Raw genomic sequence first — 23535 nt, 5'->3', positions numbered from 1 at the left:
TAAGAGAAGTTCCTCTAACAAATGCCTGGAGGAATACCTACAGTACTCCTTGAAATAAGGGTAGAAGTATACTGGAGGAATCCCTAATGGAATCGCAGGAGGAATTTCTGGATGAAGCACAGGAGGAATCCCTAGAAGTATTTCTGAAGGAGTTTTAAAGGGAATTGCTTGAAGAAATCCAGGTGGAATTTAAGGAGGAAGGTCAATAGAAGTGTTTGGAGAAATCCCCTGTGAAATTTCTAGAGGATGAATTCTTGAAGAAATCTGTGGAAGAATCACCGGTGTTATTTTTAGATAAATCCCAGGGAGATTTTCCGAAAAAAAATTCAGAAGAACATCCCTAGTAGAATTCCTGAAGGTACCAGATTGGCATTTTTTGGAGGAGTTCTAAGAGAAATTGCTGGAAGAATCTCAGCAGGAGTTCTTTGAGGAATCCTAGCCACAATTCTTAGAGGAAGGCCAATATAACCTCTTCCTGGAGGAATTCCATGATAACATTCTGGAAGAATCTCTGAATAAAATCTCTGAAGGAATTCCTTGAAGAATCACCGGAAAAATTGCTGAATCAATTTCTGCAGAAATTTCTTGTGTGTACAACCTCATCAGGAAGCAAAATCCTAAAGGAAGTTTATTGAAGAAATATCGGGAGGAATCCATAAGGAAGGCCTAGAGAAATCACGATATTTCTTGTGGAATCCATGGAGAAGTCTGTTAATTATTCTCAAGTAATTTCAGGTGTGCTCAAGTTTTGTTCAAATGTGTCATTAATAAATATTGGAATTATTGTGTGAAGTTTCAAGTTTTAGGTACCTGTCATGGAAAAATTCTAGGGGGTGCCAAATTTGTTCTAGGGGGTGCCAGGCACCCCTGGAACCCCCCCTAGCTACGCCAATGAATGCCAGCTTGAATCTTTTCAGGAATCTCCGAAGAAACTCCAGGAAAAGTCCTAGAGAAAACTTCGGAAGGTACCCCAAGAAGAATCTCAGATGGAGATCCCTGATGAACACCTAGACTTACTTACCGATCAGGCTAAGGCCGGGGTGGCCTCTGCTGTACATAGTATCCGTCTCCATTCCACTCGGTCCATGGCTGTTTGTCTCCAGTTCCACACTCTGCGTAGAGTAAGGTGGGGCAAAAGTTCGACCTTAGTTGAAAATTCAACTTTTTTCAAGAAATCGAAGCAGATAAAAATAAATGAATACCGTGTGATGATTCCACCATCCATGAGCTAAAAATTTGCTGAACAAAGCTACGCCAAATGTCTTTTCAATTTTGAGTTACAACACTTTCTGTATGTGTGTGTCTAATTCGAACTCTTGCCCCACTACTGGGGCAAAAGTTCGAATCTAGTGTTTGTGGAATTTCGCTAACCGTAGCACACTATTTCGACACTTTCGTAATCTGAATACCTAAAACCAATTAATATTTGATGGTGGAACTGAAATACACTTTAAAGTTCGATCTGGATTTTACCCAAATCAGGGTCAAATTCACTACACCAAAAATTAGTAGTTTTCCGCCAAATTCAGATGAAACAATTTTTTTTCAACTTTGATCGAATTTTCTTACTAATTCCATCATTTTCAGAGATAATATGTATATTTAGCAGAATTTTAGGTTTTTACCTAAAGTTGCTACATGACTCGAACTCTTGCCCCACAATTCGAACTTTTTCCCCACTATGTGTAAAATATGATTTCCAAATCGTTTTTGCAAAAAGTTATACATGCTAAAGTATCTTCAAAATATACCTAGTTACGCCCCAAAAAAAAATATCGAATTCGATTTCATTACAATTCCATTCCATGCGTTGGAAGGACCATCGCATATTACAATTTTTTGATCAAAAACCAACATTTTGTCATAACTTTTCGAAATATTGATCAATTTTCATAATTTTTGGAGTGAAAGACTCTTTTTCAAAAAGACTTTGAACAACCTTGACACCCGAAAGAAATAATTTGAATTGAGCTCAAAAACTTCAAAAGAAACTCTTGCCCCACTCGAACTTTTGCCCCACTTTACTCTACACTGCAAATTTTGTTTGCAGCAAACTTTGCTGATTTTTTTTTGTGCTGATTTCATTCAGCAATACGAATTTACTGAATATCAGCAATTATTTTTCAGCTTGCTGAATCTTCCAGCAATTTTGACAGTTGATCAGCAACGTTGTGCTGAAATACAGCAAAAATTTTGCTGAAATTCAGCAATTTATTTTGCTGTTTTTTTTTGTGTTGGAAGCGTTTCAAAAAATTTGGTGTGTAGGGTAGATAGTTTACTTCGTTTTGTAGATAGTTAACTTCGCGTTACGGCGAACTTTATTCGATCGTAGAGTTCTGCGAGCACCTAGAAGAAACATTGTAAAACTTTCTAGAGAAACCACGAGATTTCGAAAAAAATAGAAAGAAATTTCTCAAGAAATTTAGGAACTCCTGGAGCAATTTCAGAAACTATTCCTTAAGTCATCTGGAAAGAATCTGTGGTGGTAGCCCTGTAGTACTTTCTGGTGACAACCAGGCTGAGCTCCCGGAGGAATTCCAGATGAAACAGTTTTAGGAATCTCAGAAGAAACTCGAGAAAAAAAATCCCAGCCGAAGTTTCTGTAGGAATCCTAAATAAACCCACGAAAAAAAAAACTTACACAGAACTACCGAAGAATCCCAGAAGAATCTCCTAGAGCAGTCCTGCGAGTAATTGTGTGTAGAATCCGCGGAAGAATACATGTGATCTTGTGAGCTCGTTTTATGCTACTTTGTTAATAAATTTAAATATGAGCATTTTTTGTCAACATGTTTATGTTTGTTGGAAAATACAAACATAGTGCTGTCCGTAGCAATAAGTGTTGGTTTAGGTACAGTAAATCAAAATTCAACCATCGCGCAACAATAACGACAATGTTGCAACCTGAATTTGTTGCGACATTCTACCCAATGCGACATAAGTTTGTCCCAACTTGAACAGAATATAACAAAGATCGTACACCACGAGTTTAGAAATTTTTAAGGCTTGCATTGTGATTTTTGAACGGTAACTTTGCGTCGGTAAGCGCTGCAACGCTACTGAAGATGTATAATCAAAAAAGTTCGATTTTGGATTGATAATAGTCCTGTTCAACGACGCAAGTTGAACTTGCTCGAAGTTGCTGCATCTTGCTCTTACCCATTTGTCATCAAACGGGTAAGAGCGGGATGCAGCAACTTCGAGCAAGTTCAACCTACGTCGTTGAACAGGACTAATAATTGATTATTCACGAGTTGAAAAGTACACAACAAATTCAGCTTCCGTTTTGTCTGCAACAAAAATTTTCGAGATCATGTCACTATCTGTTAAATACCAGTAGGAATGAAGAGTAATCGTCGCGCCTTCTTTGTTGCTTGTTTTGTGCCTCTTTTGTCTGACAATTCTCTTCACTGTGCTGGAGTATTTTCTCAAAGAAATTCTGTAGGAACTTCATGAGGAAATCCACAAACAAAAATGCAGGTGGAACTTCTCAAAGTACTCCCTAATAAACTCCTCGAGGATTTCCATTAGAAACATCTGAAAGTATTCTAGAATGAACTTCCAGAGGAATTCCAGAAGGATCTGCAGGAATTCCAAACGAAGCTTGTAGGAATCCAGAAATGAGTTTCTGAAGAAATCCTGGAAGCAGTTTCTGTAACAATTCCAGAAGAATTTCCCAGAATGAGTTCCAAGAGGAATCCCAGAAAGAATTCCAAAAGGAATCCCGGAAATGTTTCCGAAGAAATCCACGAAGGAGTTCCTAAAGAAATTCCAGAAGCAGTTCCTGGCAAAAGCCTAGAAAAAAAAAACTCTGATGGAGCTCCCGAAAGAACCCTGCAAGAGGTTCTTGGAGGAATTTCGGAAGAAGTTCCCGGTGAAAAAACCGTAGAAATCCCTGAAGGAATTCTTGAAGCAATCCCAGAAGTAGTTTCTGAAAGAATCCCGGAAGGAGATCCTGAAGAAATCCCGAAGAAGTTTTTGAAGGAATATATAAATCCCTGGGAATCCCAGGGAGGAGCCCTGGGACAAATTTGTGGAGAAATCGCGAAAGATTCCTTGGAGAAATCGCGGATGGAATTCCTGTGGAAGCACAGCTGTTTCTGTTTGGGAGGCCTTAGCTTTCCTATTGTACAAGTTATAGCCTATAGCTTAATCAGACTTGGCCATACCCTAACTGTTAGGGTACATAAAATAAGCATAGATGCTAGTATGTGGTCTCTGCTACATGAGTACCTCTGCATTACTATAATGATCATAGAAAGTAGATTTTGTTAGAAAGGTATTATGCACTTTTGGTCAGGATTTTAGATTTTGAAATAAACTATGAACTAGTGATTTTTTTCCCACGATACTATCGAATCGTTTAGAGAAATTGAAAAAGTGTTTTGAATGGACACTACAGTTATTTTCATCCACTTTTCCTTTTTCATCTACAGGTCATCCACTGCTCGGGGTACCTGAAGGCCCGCATCTATCCCGGTGATTCGACGTACGGCGACGGGCACAGTTGCATCCAGAACCTGGGCCTGGTGGCGGTCGGCCACTCGCTACCCCCATCTGCCATCACCGAAATCAAGCTGCACCAGAACATGTTTATGTTTCGCGCCAGCATGGACCTGAAACTGATCTTCCTCGACGCCAAGTGAGTTAGCAATAGCTGTTGTACATTCAACATTATTCTTTGGGTATAAACAAATTCAGCGGTGTTGCTTATTTATCCATGAAGTGCGCTCTCAATTTTCGTGGAAACCTTGGATCTGAAGACGAGAAAGAAAAAAAGAAGCGCACGAGATGAAAATAGTAATTTGATAGCAAAACCCATTATAAAGCTTGAATAAACTTGCTTCGTTGAAGTTGAAAGCCTGGCGTGCTGTAGATGAGCCAGTGAGCAAACACTGACTGGAATCTGAAGGCATCACCACCGTGGGGCGAGTGGCGGCGGCAAACGTAGGTATATTTATCGTACACAGACGTCCATCCGGCGCCGTCGTCGATTGTTTGCCGAATCAAATCCGCGGGACGTGTCAAATCTTGTTTGTTTGAAATGCTACCTTTCCGGTTCCTGCCGCCGCGCCGCCACCATCGGAGTTGAACCGGATTCCCGTTATATTTGCTCGTTCCGTTTACTAACTACAACAATGTACCTTTGTTTAACCCCTCTTCGAATAGGGTTGCCATTCGTAGTATGTTTAGAGAGAATGTAATATTACTATAGTTTTTAATAGTATGGAACGAGCTCACCCAATCTCCAAGTCACTGTTCATTTCAGCGATCATTTTCGCACATTTACAGTCGGCTTGGTTTCAGAACTCATCAGTGTTTCAATTTCATGTTCTGAATCAATGGTTACCCTATTCTCCTCAACTAAACAGCCTCCCCTTTTCTGTGATTTCGCAGGGTAGCACAGCTGACTGGATACGAGCCGCAGGATCTGATTGAGAAAACACTGTACCAGTATATTCATGCGTCCGATATCCTGCACATGCGATATTCCCACCAAATACGTAAGTAGCTTCTTCTTTCTATTTGCCATAAACAAGCGCACTAAAGCTTCTGTCTGCTTCTCTTCTCAAAAGAGATAGACATAGAGAGAGCGCGGGCTAATGAGCGATGAAATAAGGGGCGGATCGAATTACATTTGAATTGAGTGTGTATTTTTCTCTTGTCTCTTTTGTTCTCTTCCTCGTGTCGTGCGCGCAAACATGCCAACAATCCACACGAATACATATACACGTGCACCCGTAACCCGCGTAAAGTGATGTACAAAGGACAAGTAACGACAAAGTACTATCGATTTCTGACGAAGGGAGGCGGTTGGACGTGGGTGCAGTCGTATGCCACCGTGGTGCACAACACGAGATCGTCCCGGCCGCACTGCATCGTTAGCGTTAATTACGTACTAAGGTGAGTTTATAATTCTTGTTGTTAATTATTTGGAAATAAGTGATATTGTGAGACGCTAGGTATTGGATTCATTCTTGCATCACATTGAAACGTGCTTCACGAAGTTCATGTTTCTTCTTCAGGTATTCAAAATCCTCCCATTCATCCTGCAGCTTGCCTTAAAAGATCAGCTGAAATTAAAACTGTTTTGTTTTTGAATTATTTAAATTAAATTACCCATTATTAAAATTAGGGTATGAGTGCCATCAGTAATCTCACGCTCCCATATTCATCCTATTCGGAAACAAGCGATTGCGGCACCCATTGATTCCGTTCTTTCTGTTTTCATACGTGCTCACTTTCAATAAAAAAAATACAGAAATGAATAAATAAAGGATGAAAATGGGAGCCACATGCTTAATGATGGAACCAATAACCTATTTACCAATTGGTCAGGATTCTGCCAAAACGAATTGAGCACCATATTTTTAAAATTTAGTTTTTTTTTATCAGCAGTTAATGCAAAAGCCACAGACAAACAGACGTCTCACTCTACTCGCTTCCCATCGTTTCCCTTTTTAACGGATTATTCAAATATTCCGTAGTTCGCAAATCGCTCGCTCATGGCGCTCGCATCGCTTTTGCTCCTGTTTGACGTTTGCTCACTACCGCCATCTACTCAGTGGGTTTGCGTACTACAGCATAATTAGCATTGGGCGATTATGTTTGCGTGACGATGATTTTTATCGCATTTTGTTCCAAATGATACGTCTGTTTGTCTGTGCAAAAGCCATAACCCCCTAAGTAACCATTAAACCGTAAAAATGGCATTAAGTCGGCTCTTTAGTCGACTCTAGAACATGGCTTACAAAATTTTCGACCCACATCATAAAATTCATAAACATTTGGACGCATTAAGACTTTTGCAAACCTCAAAGTCGAGTTTCAGTTGTAAAACAATGCAAAAATCATGATGTGAATGGAACGAGACAAAATTTTCTACCATTTTTGTTGTGAACAAACTCGGGAGCGATCTTTGTCATTATCTGCTAACGATAAAACAAAGCGTTTCTGCGGTTGTTGCCGAGCCTTCTTTATGTTTATTTTTCGCTTGCGGTGTCATTCTGCATACACTGGGTGCAAAGCAATCTATGAAACTTTCAAGAGAATCGAAACATTCTTCAAATTATGACGATTTTTCAACATGGAATCGCGTTGTCAAACTGTTTTCTCAATTCCTACTTTTTTTACAAATGGGACTGTTATGCAAGTGGGGGCAGCGTATGCAGAATCGAAGTCTTTTACGTTGTTTTTTTTTTCAGCTTGATCCAGACTCGAACTGACATCCTCGGGGTTGTTCTTCTAACATCGTTTGGGCCAAGTTTCCGTCCTTCAATCTGCTCCATCGATGCACCTTCAGATTGGCTTGCTCAGTACCGCCTTCTTCTTCTTTTTCTTTGTGGCTCTACGTCCCCACTGGGATTTGGCCTGCCTCGCTTCAACTTAGTGTTCTTTGAGCATTTCCACAGTTATTAATTGAAGGGCTTTCTTTGCCTGCCATTGCATGAATTTGTATATTGTGAGGCAAGTACAATGATACGCTATGCCCAGGGAGTCGAGAAAATCTTCCCGACTGGAACGGGAATCGAACCCGCCGTCTCCGGATTTGCGATCCATAGCCTTAACCACTAGGCTAACTGGAGGGGGAGGTGTACATCAAACTTCTACAGATGATCAATCGATGCGCGATTCTACACAAATCGAAAGAGTGTAAAATTCTGTGAAGTTTACATGACATATCATGTAAAAGTCATAAAGTATCATGTAAATTTCCATTATATGTCATGTAATTGAGCATGACTCTGAGTATTTACATGCAGTGCTGATAATGTCATTTCAAAATATCTAAATTCAACCACATCCAGCACATTTTAGAAGCTCAACCTGAGAATATGGTGTATGAAAAACTTATGCGATTGGATCAGTTCTACAAGAAAGTCACGGAAAAACCGCTCTTTTTTTAAATATTTAAGGTAAATGTCACGGACTACCTTCCAAAAATGCCAATTGATATTCACCATGTCATTGGCACTTTTCGAAGGTAGCCGTGACATTTCTATTGAATATTTGAAAAAGATCGATTTTTCCGTGACATTCTTGTAGAGCTGGTCTAGCCGCACAAGTTTATCATATACCATATTCTCAGGTTGAGCTTCTACAATGAGCTGGATCTGGTTGAATTTTGACATGTCGAAATGACATTTTCAGGACTGTTTACATGACATATAAACCAAATTTACATGATTTATCATTTGTATATCATGTAAACCATCATATCACTAAATTTACATGATTAAAATAAATTTTACATGACGTGTAAACTTCATTATTATTATCTGTGAATGAATCAAAAACCGTAATCACAGACAAACAGACGTATCACTTGGAACAAAGTACGATTAAAATCATCGTTACAAAAATTGGTCAATGCTAAATACACTGTGTTTCACAAACCCACTGAGTAGATGGCGGTAGTGAGCAAACGTCAAATAGGAGCAAAAACGATGTGAGCGCCATAAGCGAGACATTTGCGAACTACGGAATATTTGAATAGTCTGTTAAAAAGGGAAACGATGGGAAGTGGGTAGAGTGAAACGTCTGTTTGTGTCGTAATCGAGGAGGCACTTATTGTTTCCATCGCGATTTAACGCTGCTTATGACTGTTCTGCATTTTTCGACTTCCCTGTCGTTCTCGGACGTTCCTGTGGAATTTTCTTGTCATTCGTCGGTTCAGTTTTGTTTTGGTGGAAAGCAACATTGATTGATGTAAACGTCATATTCATCAAGTCTTTCATCAGAACTGATAGCCTTCCTTCACGGCTTAGAGGCACATGATTTACTAGCACTATCACATAGCGTTATATGGTAATATACGGCTTATTTCAGTGCTCACGGTTTATAATACGTAAAAGCATTTAAAAATCCTCCATAGAGCCTGTTAGGTATTAGGAAAATTGTGTCACCCCAATGGGCACTCATTACCATACATCAGTTCAGTAACAAATTTTGAAAACGACGTTTAATCAATGGTGTAGCATTGATTATACGTCGTTTTCAAAATTTGTTACTGAGTTGATCTTGTTTCTCCTGTACAGTTTGTTACCTTTTTATCTCTCCTTTCTATCAGAAGAGTAGATTAACCGCGATCGGCCCAAAAGGCCTATCGTATTCGGCAATATTCGTTATCTATCTAGATTCTATACTCATCATATACTACATGACAGCCAGAAATCCAGTTCAGGGTGCGGCAGGAAAAAATGCGAAAACTTCAAGACACTATTACACGCTTAATATGGGATATATATGACTATTTTTTCATGATAGTGTATCAGTCAATGTCTATATTCTGGCACTGCAAAATAAAAATGAACATATTTGATGTTAAACATGTGATAATGTAAGCCTGAGTGTCGCGGACTGACTCAATATGCTCTCTCAGCGGGAGCCAAACATTGGGAGCCAAACATTGAAGATGGAGGTTATGTTAAAACTTGCTGAACCAGTGTGATTGATTGAAGAGTATTGTTATCTAGGTGCTGCGGATATAATCAAAACTGTTGTCACGTTATCCTCATTTGCCGCTGCCAAGCCGTTGGAAAGCGAGGAGAAGGATAAACATTGTTTTGAGCCTATTTTAGCTAATTTTGTCACAATTATCCATCAAAATTTCCATCGCGAATGCAAAATAATAAACTTTGAACACGAGAGAAAAATCGGAATGATGGTGGATTGATCATGTTTACCATTTCCGAACAGCGTCGCGACGGCGTGTTTGACAACCGCGCTGAGAGAGGTGGTTGCAAGAAAATTGAACGCCCGTGCGTGTTCACAAGCTGTGTGCCGGGAGTGTGTAGGTGTGTGTTAGCTAGCTTGAAAAATAAAACCGTTTCTATTCGCACCACCTAGATGTAAGCCTAATAAGCGGGTATCAATAAACTGCGCGCCCAATGGTCATTAAACAAAATGACTATAACAGTAAAAAAATAGCTTGAATTCGATGAACAACCAGACCACGCTGAACCAGAGCCATGTAGTTTCACATACTAGATAAGTACCGTAAAACGGGGTATCTTTGATAATGCGGGTAACTTTGATAGTGCGGCAGGCATTGTATAGTTTATCTTATAACTATGATTCCTTCAACCAGTTAAGAAAAAGGCAAACGTAGATCAATTTTATACATATAAAAGTTCATCTTAGACGTATTTTTATTAAAACCTAGTTTAAATACAACTTTTTGGACAAAAAATAAAAATTGTTGATATTTTTGTCATTTGTCAACCCCTTCAAACAATCTTCCATACGTCTTCGTTACAACTATTTTTTGAAAGAATGGACTGTCATTCACGATAGATTCATCATAGTAGATTCCAAATCTGGCCTTGAATCTCTTAACGAAGTGTGTTTTTGCGAAATGAAAGCAATTTTGTAAATTGGGACAGAAATCTCCATACATCGATAAAAGCCTAAAAGTATGCAATGCCCTTGTAATATCATGTAGATAAATCATTGTTATTGGAAAATGATACCATGTAATCATATGTTGATGCACCGGTAAACACATATTTTTACAAAGATAATGATTTTTTATAGCTAAATTCACTGCGTTTTTCACTCAGTACTCCACAAACACATTTTTATATGTAGAATTTAGTAAAAAAAATCAATGTTTTGATATAAAAATTCTATTTGATATATTCCACAAGGCTTCTCTCATCATGTTCATGCTCCTAAGATTTCAATCTGTGATTATTTTTCAAGATTTGATATGTTTTTCAGGGCATTATCAAAGTTACCCCAAAATGAAAATCTGATTCTCGCTCATACGGAAAACTAAAAGTCACCCAAAATATTTCAGATTATCGATTCTTTTAATTCCAATTGATAACTTATTCCCCATTTCTTGTTTTAAAAATATAAAACTCGGGAAAATACTGTTACATGTAAAAATATTAAGAAAATTCGCTGAAAAACTATCAAAGTTACCCTATTTTACGGTACATATATTTGATGATATTGTAGAGAGAATTAAAAATTTTGTTTTATCAGATACGAAGTTTTGCAACCTGTGTACTTTTCTGCGGTTTGTAAATTCTGATTTTCTTCAGCTTCAGGTACTGCCCTCTAAAGGTTAGTAACCAAAATGGGAAAATTTGTAATTAACTTTACACAAAACCAGCCTATTAGAGATCATGGAACGTTAAAACATAGATTGGTTAGCGTCAAATGAACAAAAATGAGGTTTAAAGTTGAAAAACACTTTCGCATTTTTTCCTGCTGCATACTGTAGAATTAGTGGAATACAACTTTCCAACCAAGTAGCATCTACCGACCGTGTTATTCTTTCCAAATAAATCAGTGAGCTAATAAATCGCGATCTTTTTCGTTCGAACCAAGTTCACCGCGTAAGTGTTTGTCGCGAATCCGAACAGAGCCAATTTGCACTGTAAAGCCGTTAAATGACCTTTTGTGCTTAGTGGTTACCTGGGCCTCCTGCTCATGCATCAATCGAGTAAATCAGACAATTTTTCGTTTTTACTCTCAATATTTCTATTTAGCCGAATATGTAAGTGAAATTGGCTTCTTTAGCGGTGTTGAGATAATTTCTTTTTCTGAATCTGCATGCCAAACTGAGACGAAATCCAAATTTTCATGAATTTTGGTGCCCGGGAACCTATTTCAAAATTGATTTGAAGTTTGTATGAGAGCGATTTGATGAATCACCCCTCGTCGGATTTTGTACTGGGCGGAGCTGTCAAGCAGTATCCCAGCTGTCAAAATGTGATTTGAAAAAATCTCTTTAAAATTTATTTCTGATATCAAAATAAAGTTCTTAAAATCTGAAAAAAATCATAGTGACTCAGAAAAAGGTGTTCTTTCGTTTAAAAATAAAAAATAATTGATTTTTTTCTAAATTTAAAAACCCAATTGTAAAACTGCATCCAAACAAAATGAAATTATTCCTCAGTGGGAAAACTCGACCCAAAAAGGCACCTAATTCATGCGGTTGATTATGATCTTTAAAGCCCATCATTTCTGAAAGGAAAAAAATGTCAAGGAATCGCATGGTGAGGTTTCATTCATTGCGTGTACATGTCCATTTTGCCCCAATTATCATAGCATTGCATAGCACGAATACTTGCACAAATTGTGGATGAAGTTGCAAAAATGAGTTTATCCAATAGAGTTAATAAACTTAGAGAACGAATGTTGCTGCTGTTCCCTTTGTTCTCGTTCGTAAACATGTCGGGTATCTATCTGTCAAACTGCATACTTTTTCGCTTTGACACTTATAGCCCGGCCTATCTCCGCCAGCAAGAGATGTTTCGGCAGCGACATTCGTCTTCCATAGTTTATTACCTCTATTGTTTGCTATTGTACACTCAGCGAAGTAAACTACCGAAATTTATCAAATTACCTTATGAAATTTAGCCATAACTGTACCTTATACCTTATGAAAACTGAACATGCTTATTATGACCTAATTACATAAGATAAACTTATGAAAAGAGCAGAAAAATCGTAAAATGATGCAGACTGGAATCGATCCATGAACGTCGAGATCACTGAGCTCGTGCCCAACCCACACGGCTACCGACGCTTGAGAATATGCTCTTGCTAAATGTGTGTAAAAGCCAAACAGTGAGTCGATTCTGCGTCATAAACCGACCTTATAAAATTCAATCTAGTCGTTATGAATAATTGTTTAAAGGCCATTTCATAAGTTAGACCTTATGATAATCAATAGCATGGACCCGCTTGTCTCCACATATCAAGACCTTGCAAGCATTTTATATTTTTTTTTCTTCTTTATGGCTCTACGTCCCCACTGGGACTTAGCCTGCCTCGCTTCAACTTAGTGTTCTTTGACCATTTCCACAGTTATTAATTGAAGGGCGTCCTTTACCTGCCATTGCATGAATTTGTATATTGTGAGGCAAGTACAATGATACTATGCCCAGGGAGTCTTGAAAATTTTCCCGACTGGAACGGGAATCGAGCACTTTTTTCACCTTTCGTGTACGTATTTGTATGTACACGCAAACAACCATGTTGCGGAGCGGACCTAGTGAGATGATTAAAGTACGTGACTATCACGCCGAGGACCTGGGACCGAATCCCACTCTCGACAAACTCGCCAAATGTGAGTTCTTCCTTCGGGCCCCGAGATGCATTATCCTAGGGCTAAAAAACTTGTTAATACAGATAATAATAATAACAATCATGTTTTGATGTTCCTGAGAAGCGTTGAAGGCGTTTCGGTCTAAGAACTCGTGAATATATATATCCATTAATGGGGTTGACTGAATTTTAAAGTGAGAAGGGGCTCCCACATTTTTTTTTGTTACGTAAAATGCTGGCAGGGTAAATTGAAATGGTCATATCTCCGTCAATTTTTCATCGGTTTTGAAATTTTCTAGCTCATTTAACTAAGAAACTCATCTATATATATAAAAATGCAGTGACATACGTGGGACCGCGTATAACACAAAAATGGAACGTCGGATTTGGGTTGTCTTTGTTTTGTTCTGTTAGTTTTCACCCAAGAAAGGTTTATGAAGTAAAAAACATGGAATAATTTCGAGTTTTTGAAAATCGATCTTCCATACATTTTGACCGGGGACTTGGTCTTGGCTAGAAACTTGAAATGTCAAAAAACGCAGTAGGCAAGACAAAGTTTGCCGGGTACAGCTAGTTATCTATAGGGCACTGCATTGTTTTGATTTTGTATGGGATTTTGACGTTTCTTAGCCTTGTTGTTTACAAAATTTCTATAAGAGTGAAAGAGAAGGAGTGAATTTCATGCAGTGCCCTATAAAAAAATCGGTTTAGGTTAGGATACCTCAAAATGTGTAATGGTCTCACGGGTAGTGTGTTCCTGAAACATAGCTTCAAAGTCAACACGTTTCATGATTCCAGACCGGTCAAATACTATATGAAGCAATTTTAGGATATTGATATTTATCTACCGAAAATCCCGTACTATTGCACAATGCTCCGAATCCACGTTATAGCATGAAAAACCTCCTAAGTATCTCTGTTATCGTTAATTTTAGACGCTTTGTGTCTTCAGAGAAGTTGTTTGCTGCATCTTTTCTCAACATTTTTGGTTAGGGTGACCCACGTCTTAGCTCAAATCTGGAATCAGTTATCAATTTTAAGCTTCTGATACATATTTTACAAAAAAAATCGTGTATGGGGAATTTGTAGGTATGGTAGAACTCTACAATTTTGCAGAAGATAGTATGATCCTCTCTTTAAATTGAATGAATTACATGAACTGCTTTTATTTTTAAAGTCGATTCCATTAAAAAATCTAATTTTTGCTCCAAATTTGGCCTTGTATGTATGTGGCCTTTCCATTGCCAACTCTTTATCGTACCTACTCTATCAGATATAGGCATGTTTAGACATCGTTGTTCTTTAGTAAAAGTTGTCCATAACATGTGAATAACACGACCTACCGCCATACAATGTTCAAATTCAAAACAAGTATGCGTTATTTTGGCTCTTCAAATGTTCCGAAGATCACATCCTCGAAAAAAAATCAAACAAATTAGTTATTGTGAAAAAAAAATCACCTTAAGTCAAAATTTATAATTGACCTAGGGTACTGGTTCCCTTATTAAGCATGTGGCTCCCATTTTCATCCTACGAAAAACAAAGGATTGAAGCGCTGTTTGTTTTGTTTCTTATTTTTGTATTTTTTGTTAGAAGTGAGCACCCATGAAAACGAAAAGAACGGAATCAATCGGTGTCGTAATCGCTTGTTTTCGAATAGGATGATTATGGGAGCGTGAGATTACTGATGGCACACATACCCTACTACGTGCAAAATTGGAGTTAGGTAAATACATAAAATGTGTCTTCGTCAAAGTTGTTCAAAATATCATTACCTACAACTTTGCCGAAGAACTGGTTCGCATATGACATCAAATTAAAAAGTTGAATTCCAGATTTTAGCTAAGACGTGGGTCTCCCTAATCAAAATGTTTGGGAAAAGATGCAGCAAACAATTGGGTTCTTTAGGGGCATCCAGATTATTTAGAATCGGAATCTCCGTCCAAAAACTAGTCAAAATCCAAAATTTCTTCATTTTTGGTGCCCGGGAACTATTTTTAAAATGCACTCAAAGTTTGTATGGGGATTTTTTTTGTTCCAGGTGAACTGCCATTTTATTGATTGAACTGTCATCCTATCCATGGAAATTAAAACAGTTTTGTTTTTTTAACCATCAAAACAAAGGAATTGGAACATAAAAAATGACATTATGCTAAAAAATGTGAGCTCTTTCGATTAGGCTACCTTTAAATTGAGTTTCAGGAACGTTTTAAGGGTGTTCGGAGTGGTTTTAGGGGCATTTTATGGCATTTCAGGGGCGCTTCGAGGGGGTTTCAGGAGCGTTTCAATAGTTAGAAGCGCCCCAGAGCCCCTCTTAAACCCCTCTGAAGTCCTATGAGGTCCCCTGAATCCTGAGACTCCTGAAATGCATCTAAGACCTCCATGAACCCCCTGAGACCTGAAAGGAAATTCTCCAGAGACCTGCAGGCACCCCTTTGAATCCATTGGGATCCCCTAAATCGCCCCAGAGATCCCCTGAATCCCCTTAGGCGAACGTGAGATCCCCCTTTAGTGGTGTTATCGAGGTTATGTACTCGAAGTTACTCACTGAGTAATCAGCTCTTGGGATCAAACAAAAAATAATAACTACCAGTATGAGCGCTCTTCGCAAATTTAAGACAAAAACAATTCAGAAATTCTTCCAGGTATTATTTTAGAAATTTCCTTCGAGATTCCTTTGAAAATTACTTATGAGATTCCTCCATAAACTGGTTCAAGAAATTTTTTAAGCCCGTGGAAATCTTTTATGGATTTCTTCCAAAATTAATCCATGGATTCCTTCAGAAATCACTCTAGAAATTCGATCTTAGAATTTACCAAGATTTCTTTCAGAAACTCCTCCGGCGATTTTTTTTTTCCAGAAAAATGTCCATAGATTCTTTGAGTAATTTCTGAAGGGGTGCCTATAAATATAGCCTCATAAATTTCGCCAACAATTGTTTTAGGTATATTTCTATGAGTTTCTTCAGAAACTCCAGAGAAATTACTTTAACAAATCTTCTAGGGATTCGTTTAAAGAATTCAATGGAAAATTATCCAGAAATTTCTTCCGATTGTTTTACAGAGATGCCTTTAAAAATTCTTTTAGAGGTTTTTAAATATTTTTTCCAGTGGTTTCTTCAGAAATATTTCCAGATTTTCCTTCAGAATTTCGTTCAGGTATTTCTTTAAAAAGTATACAAGTTTTTTTAATTATTTTAGGGCTTCCATCAAAAATTCTCACATTCATGTGTCCTGAAATTTCTTCAGGGATTCATCTCGGAAATCCTGCAGAGATTGTTGCATTAAGCTGATCCAAATATTGTTTTTCCTTTATGTCTTAGACTACCGTGTGCAGCATACATAGTTGTCATATATGGAAATGCCTATTAACATGGAAGAACAATGCTGCATATGCTGCTTATTGATAGATCTCTCATCGGGTACGAGGTAGGGGGATATAAATAAGGAACAAAAAATAAAAACTAAAAGATAAGCTATTGAAAAAAATGTTACATGAAAAAAAAATCTTTTGAAAATGGTATTTTAAAAAGAAGTGGGGGTGACATAACACAAATTAAATATTTGCATCGGCCTTAATACTTTCAGTGATTCAAGCAGAAATTCTTCCAGATATTTCAGTAGGATTTCCTTCATGTAGAAATATATTCGGCATATCGTCTAAGGATATCTTCATTAATTTCTCAACAGATTTTTTAAGAAATATATTTAAAAGTATTTCCTAGGAATTTCGACGGAAAATGCTTCAAAAACATCACAAGAGTTTTTTTTCTTTACAGCTACTTATCTATGCATTTCTCTAGGTATTCAGCATTTTTTTTCCACAAATTCGTCCATAAAGATTTTTTCAATACTTTCAGAAAATCCTCCATTAATTTTATTACAGAATTTCTCCAGGAACTTTCCTGTAAATCCCTTCTTCTAGCAATTGCACCAAGGGTTTTCCAAGAAGTTTCTCAAGATATTTCTCCAGAAAGTTCTTAAGAAATGCTTTCCGAGATTCCTTCAAGAATTTATCTGGAGTTTCTTCGGATATTTCTTCAGAGATTCATACAACCAGAGTTGATGTACACGTGCTGTAGTCCCATGTACGGGAGCCTCATTGCAAGCAAGCTCCCAGGAGCACAGTACATATTGAGACTGAAAGTTGTGTGCCTCATTTTTCTCAAGATGTGTCTCATGAGCTTCGTCTCATGCGCTGATTAAATTAGAAAATTTCACGACAAAAACTTCCTAAACGAACGAGAATTGAAAGCTTAACCTTTGCATTGAGAGTCCCTAGTCGTATCGCATAGACCAACTAGACACTTGAGTTGTGTACGGAAAAAAGTTATTGATGTTCTTCGTTACCAAGAAGTTGTTTTTCACCTTAGATACCAACAGCTCACGCAGCGCATGAGACGAGCTCCCCGGGAGCTAGGTGCCTAGCTCGCACCCACCAGATTTTCGTGAGCCTCTTAGCAGCGCAGCACACTGCGATTTTGAAGTGCTGGGAGACAATTTGGTGGGAGGCTCGCTGTCACATTTATGTACACATGAGCAATGGGAAACTCTGCATACAACAATACTTCCCAAGATTTCTACAGTAATTCTACAGTAATTCTACGGAAGACTTCTTCAGAATTGCTTTGAGGAGATGTTTTTTTTAATTTCCAGTGGCTTTTTCAGAATTTTAGGGATTGCTTCTGGAATTTTAGAAAGGGGTTTCTTCAAAAGTTCTTCCATGTAATTTTCCAGAAATTCTTCTATTTTTTGCAAATCCTAATTGCTCCGGAAATGCTTCCCAAAGTTTCTCCAAGTATTCTGTGAGATTTTTTTTTTCTACAAGACCTTTTAAGATATTGTTCTTGTAGTTCCTTCAGAAATATCCCCTGGGATTTCTTCAGAGATTCCTGCGGATTTTGTTCAAATATTCCTTCAAGGATTTTTCAGAAGTTCTTCCAGAAATTGACAAAAGCTGCTTAAAATTTTTTCAAGGGAATCCTGAAGGAATTTCTGAGAAATTCCTGGAGGATTGTCACAATACATCCCTCAAAAACTCCCGAAGATATCTACCTTTGGAAATTGCTAAAAGATTTTATTGAAATTTTATTTTGGAGATCCTGGACAAAAATTGTTGAAGCAATTTCTGAATCTATCTCTTAAGCAATTCCTGAAAGAATGTCTAGAATAATACCTAGGAAAATACCTGAAGAAACATCTTAAGATATCCCCTTAATTTTAGAAAAACAAAACAATCCACTACGATTCCATATTTTTAACGGAGTATTGTGAAGTCTGAAGTATTTCTGTTGGGGCGTGTGGTACTTTCGGAACTAGAATACCATTTTGAAAGCAGCTTCTATTTTAAGCAGCTTCAAAAACTGCAAATTTATTGAAGTATAATTAATTTAACAGTTAATAATTACCATATAAACTATCTTACGTTGTAGTATTAGTTCACGCACAAATCTCCCAACAGTGCACAATCCATCGTTGTTCTGCCTTCCACGAACTAAAACGCATTGCTCTTTATACGCTACTTCCAATAGACATTTGCTCTATCGAACGTCGCTCTCGCTTCAGGGTTGCCAGTTCCACAAGACCCTAACGTATAGGAACTATTCGCAACAATTTCCTTAAGCTGTTTGGAAATTCCAGGCAGGAGTTCGCTCTTTCTATCAGCCTTATTGTTCTTCAGGTCCTTGATAGCCTTTTGTTATCTCATCTAGCGTCGGGGTTCCACAGCTCCTCCAATGTTACTGGTGCTTTCTGTTCGTCAACGCGCTTAGGTTTTCTCTATTCAACAATATTCTGTCAGTAAGTTGCCTTCACGGTCATTGCACATGACAGGAGGCGAAATCGTTTTTCTCTGCACGTCATTGACAATTCCGTGAAATTTTCACATATTATTTTGTTCCATACTTTTTTGCGCCTCTATATTATGCTTCATAATATTGGGTTTCTTGTTGATGTTTAGACTACTGTGATAATTTGAGAATAAACTTAATCATCATTTCCCAGCGACATTTCACAACAATCAAACTGATTTTGTTTACCTGTTGTGCATCCGACATCCCTGTGATGAACTCAACAAAACTTGTATATGCCAGCCGCTGCGAAGTCGTGTGCGAAATTCGACTGTGATGATAATGAATTTCGGCAGAGTCTAAATGGGTGCAAATGTCGCAATATTATTACATTCCTTTTCTAATTCAATTCAATTCAATTCCTTTCTGTCTTTTTTACAGCAAACAAGAAGCACACGACTTGCTTCTAAACGAAATCCAAGGACCAATGATTCCCAAACCGGAAATTAAAACCCCATTGGCCACCCCGGCAAGCGTCTCCACTCCGATCTCACCTCCTCAGCACGTCCCGATGCAACAAATACATCAATCGACGCAACAATCACCCTCTCAACACCATCAGCAGCAGCAACAGTCAGCGGCACCCATTCTCCAACCCCACAATCCACTGCTGGTGAAGGAGATGAGCAACTACCTTCAGCTGCATCAATTTGATGATGATAACAGCCTCCACCAGATGGTGCAAGGGAATAGCGTTCTACATCCAAATCCTCATGGAAACCATCCAAACAGTCAGGAGTTTGAGCACCAGTACAACAGCCAGGGCAGCTTCATGATGGATTCCAACCAATCCATGTCTCAGGGAGGAACGCCCAGCGAATATCTGGATTCGTACTATGACCCGACGTTCTATCAAGCGGCATTCGACCCTCAAGCGGACGGTTCGAACGTGCTGCGACCGTTCTCTGCCAGCTCCAACAGCTGCAGTAGTTCCGATGGCGAAGCCCATCTCAATGCGACCTACATCCCCAATACGACCCTGATCCAACATCAGCAGCCATCGTACGACGAAATCAATCAGCATTTCGGACTCAACTGTTTCAACAACAATGGCAGCAGCAGTAATGGCATTGCGTCTGCCAATGGTCATCTAAACGGTGGTCTCAGCAGTCACACCCTACATCACCAGCACAATGCTGCCAACAACAATGGAAGCAACAGTGCTGCCACTACCACCACCGCCGCCATCAACAGTAGTCATAACAACAACAACAACAACAATGGCCATCACGACAATGGCTTCATGGATGAGTACAAAGTAAGCCAACAGCAGCAGCAGCAACAGCATCACCATGGCAACGGTCACCACCCCAACATCGCTCAACATCACCAACAGCAACAGCATGTCGTCCCCCAGCAGCATCCCCACCACGGTCACAACGGGGTGACGACGGGCGGTCCGCAGTACACCAGCGTGATTGTGGAACCGCAAAACTATCATCTGCCGGTCACGCAAAACGAATTTGTGCACTAGAAGCTGGGGTTTGGGCTTTGTGGATGGAGTGCTGGGGGAATTGAAACACAGGAAGAAGCATAAGACTGCAGGCAGTTGATATTGTCTCCCTAGTTGTCTCTCACTCTCTCTATTTGTCTAATTTTTATTTTTCCAATAAATAGGAAGTAAGTTTAGTGAAAGTTTTGTTCTAGGGCGATTGTATCTTTGAAAACTGATATTAGTGTAGAAGGGTTAAGATTTTATCTGTTATCGCAGGATCCATTTGTTAGGTAAGGCCAATTGCGCGTAAGTGTATAGTATTTATTTAGTGTAATCCCTGGTGTACATATTTGCTACGAACATTGTATAAAACCCGGAAAAGAGTGGAATATTATTGAATGAAATATACTTGAATAAATAAATATACACAGAAGATGCTTTAATTTTGAAAGAATTCACAGATCATTGGGTAATTATATACTACCGCTAGTACCTGTCGATGGAGTCCTGTTGCCTGTGAGTTTTCTCAATGGGGCACGTTCGGTGTAGTACTAGATTTGTAGTAATGAGCTGAATTTTAGTATGGTGAGAAGGTCAATTCTCCGTTTCTGCAATGACATGGTGCAAACAGCGTGGGTATTATGATTCCTTGCCTAATTTTATGCTGTTTGAGCAAAACTTTGGTCAACAGTGTTGTTGTTTTCTCCATTTCTTGCAACATAAACAACATAGTTATCCAAAGTTTTGCTCAAATAGCATCAAATTAGACAAGGAATCATTATACCCACGCTTTTTGCACCATTTCTTTGCAGAAACGGAGAATTGACCTTCTCACCATACTAAAATTCAGCTCATTACTACAAATCTAGTACTTCACCGATCTGTCCTATTGATATACACCAGGTTGAGCTCGTAAAAGCAGTCCTAATCTTCTTGACCCGTGTACCCAAGACAATCTTAATACTGCCATCGGTCGCCATGCGGCACCACAACAATACGGAGCGTGACGATATAAACCATGCACGATCATCCGGCAATGTGTCGTACGCTCGTACCTGCACTTCCGTCGGATTGTTGTATCAAATTCCATCTGTATTCTGTTCAGGAAGGACTTACAAGGAAGAAGTACAACGCACAGTGTTATGTTCTAGGAAAATCATGACTTGCTTGACTCCCCAGCATCTCCCCCTTAATAAATCTCATAATATTCGAAGTGAGATGGGAGTCTTCGTTTCCTGCTGGATGGATCACGGAACGGAATGCTCCTTTTCTTCGCCAGTCGCTGCGTTGATGGTTGGTCACGATCGTACAATCTCGAAGGCCCAGGAACATCCAAAAACGGTTGTAGCTGAACCCCAACTGGCTGGGATAGCGGGTTGTCGTTTGCTTCTGGTATAACCTCTCGTTGACCTCCATTGTCTTCTTGAACTGGAATAGGTTCTGTGACTGAAAACTCGTCCAGCAGTATTTGCAACGGAATCGTATTATCTTCAATCGCTGCAGGTTCCGATAGTGTTTGTCGTCGTAGTTGATTTGCATGGGATCGGATCAAACCTCGACGTCGCTAGTCTTCCAAAAGAACGTTGTACACCACATTTCCTTTTTGTTCGATGATCACTCCTTCGGCCCAGTATTTCTCATTTCGTATGTGAATTTCAGCATATATGTACTTTCTCACCTATCACGAAACTGCGATGCTTGGCTCCATGTTTCTTGTTGAATTGAGCATTTTGTTTCTCATTGCTGTGTACCACCTGCTGTTCCGGTCGTTTCATTAGATCGAAGACTGTCCGAACTTTTCTTCCGAGCAATGCCTCAGCCGGTGATTTACTGTCCGGTAGAGAAGGATTGGATATGCTTGAAGGAATGTTTGCAGTGCATCTTCCACATTTTTCTCCCACATCTTCGATAGAGCGCGCTTCAAGGTATCCACAAATCTCTCAGCCTGGCCGTTGGATTGTGGATGAAACGGTGGAGTTCGCACGTGCTCGATGCCAAAACTTTTGCAAAATTGCTTGAAAATTTCCGAATCGAATTGAGTGCCGTTGTCGGTAACTACTATTTCAGTAACAAATTTTGAAAACGACGTATAATCAATGTTACACCATTGACTATACGTCGTTTTCAAAATTTGTTACTGATTTGAGGACAACCAAAACGTGCGATGCATTCGTGAAGTTTCCTAGTGGTCGTTGTTGCCATTGAACTGGTAGTAGCGAATATTTCAGGCCATTTTGAATGAGCATCCACTATTACCAGAAAATACCGTCCTTGAATTGGTCCAGCGTAGTCCAAATGTAGCCTGGTCCACGGTTGAGAAGGTATAGGCCACGATGATAGAGTAGTCTTCACTGGAGCTTTTGAACTACACTTGCGTACGTAGTCCTCAATGTGAGCGTCAATATTAGGCCAGTAGATGAAGCTTCTTGCTATGGATTTCATTCTCTGCATTTCGGGGTGCCCTGCGTGCAACTGCTTGAGAACTGCATTCTGCAAAGACAGTGGTACTACCATACAATCCAGGAACATGAGGCATCCGTCTGCTTCACATAACGATTCGCGCCGTTTGAAGAAACACTGAAGTTCATTGGCTTCTGGTGGTGTTGTCCAGTTGTTCCGAAGATGTCGCATGACGGATTGGAGAGTCTCATCCTGCTTCGTTTCTTGCTGAATCATCTGGTAGGTTACTGGAAGTACTGCTGCAGATTCGGCTTGCATACTTTTGATGTCTGCTTCTAGCTGAACACTAGCGATGATGTAGTCCTCATCCGGCTTGGAATGTTCACCGATCAATCGTGACAGGAGATCAGCATACCCAATACTGTCAGTAGACTTGAATTCCAGCTTGAAATCGTACTGCAAGAGAGTTAACGCCCACCTTTGCCGTCTGTTTGCTGTATGAACTGGTATGCCTTTTGTGATCCGTGTGTAGTGTGAATCGCCGTCCGAAAATCATGCGATGGAACATGGTGCAGGCAAACACAAGAGCGAGTCCTTCTTTTTCACCTTGTGCGTAGTTCTTCTCAGCATTGGTCAACGTCCGGGAAGCGTGGCAAACTGCTTTAACGGTGCCGTCAGGAAAGCGATGAAGAAGAACAGCACTCAGGCCATTCTGTGACGCGTCCGCTGCTACTATCATCTCCAGTTTCGGATTATAGTGGGTCAGCAACAGGTCTGATTGAAGAA

General features: G+C 39.2%; 1 protein-coding gene across 2 annotated transcripts in view; it reads left to right on the top strand.

Moving 5' to 3' along the window:
• LOC109422004 (protein single-minded) overlaps nucleotides 1–20549 on the top strand; it is a 172144-nt gene extending 151595 nt beyond the window's left edge. For both annotated transcript variants that reach the window (XM_062844893.1, XM_062844894.1), the window contains 4 exons: nucleotides 4437–4642; nucleotides 5398–5504; nucleotides 5757–5904; nucleotides 19296–20549. In XM_062844893.1, the coding sequence (XP_062700877.1) occupies nucleotides 4437–4642; nucleotides 5398–5504; nucleotides 5757–5904; nucleotides 19296–20388 (1554 nt within the window). In that variant the 3' untranslated portion in view covers nucleotides 20389–20549. The remainder of the gene's footprint in view (nucleotides 1–4436; nucleotides 4643–5397; nucleotides 5505–5756; nucleotides 5905–19295) is intronic.
• Nucleotides 20550–23535: the final 2986 nt, after the last annotated feature.

This window comes from Aedes albopictus, chromosome 1 (genome assembly GCF_035046485.1).
Source record: "Aedes albopictus strain Foshan chromosome 1, AalbF5, whole genome shotgun sequence".
NCBI lineage: Eukaryota > Metazoa > Arthropoda > Insecta > Diptera > Culicidae > Aedes > Aedes albopictus.
Note: the sequence above shows the minus strand (reverse complement) of the source record. Positions and strands in the feature narration are given on the sequence as shown.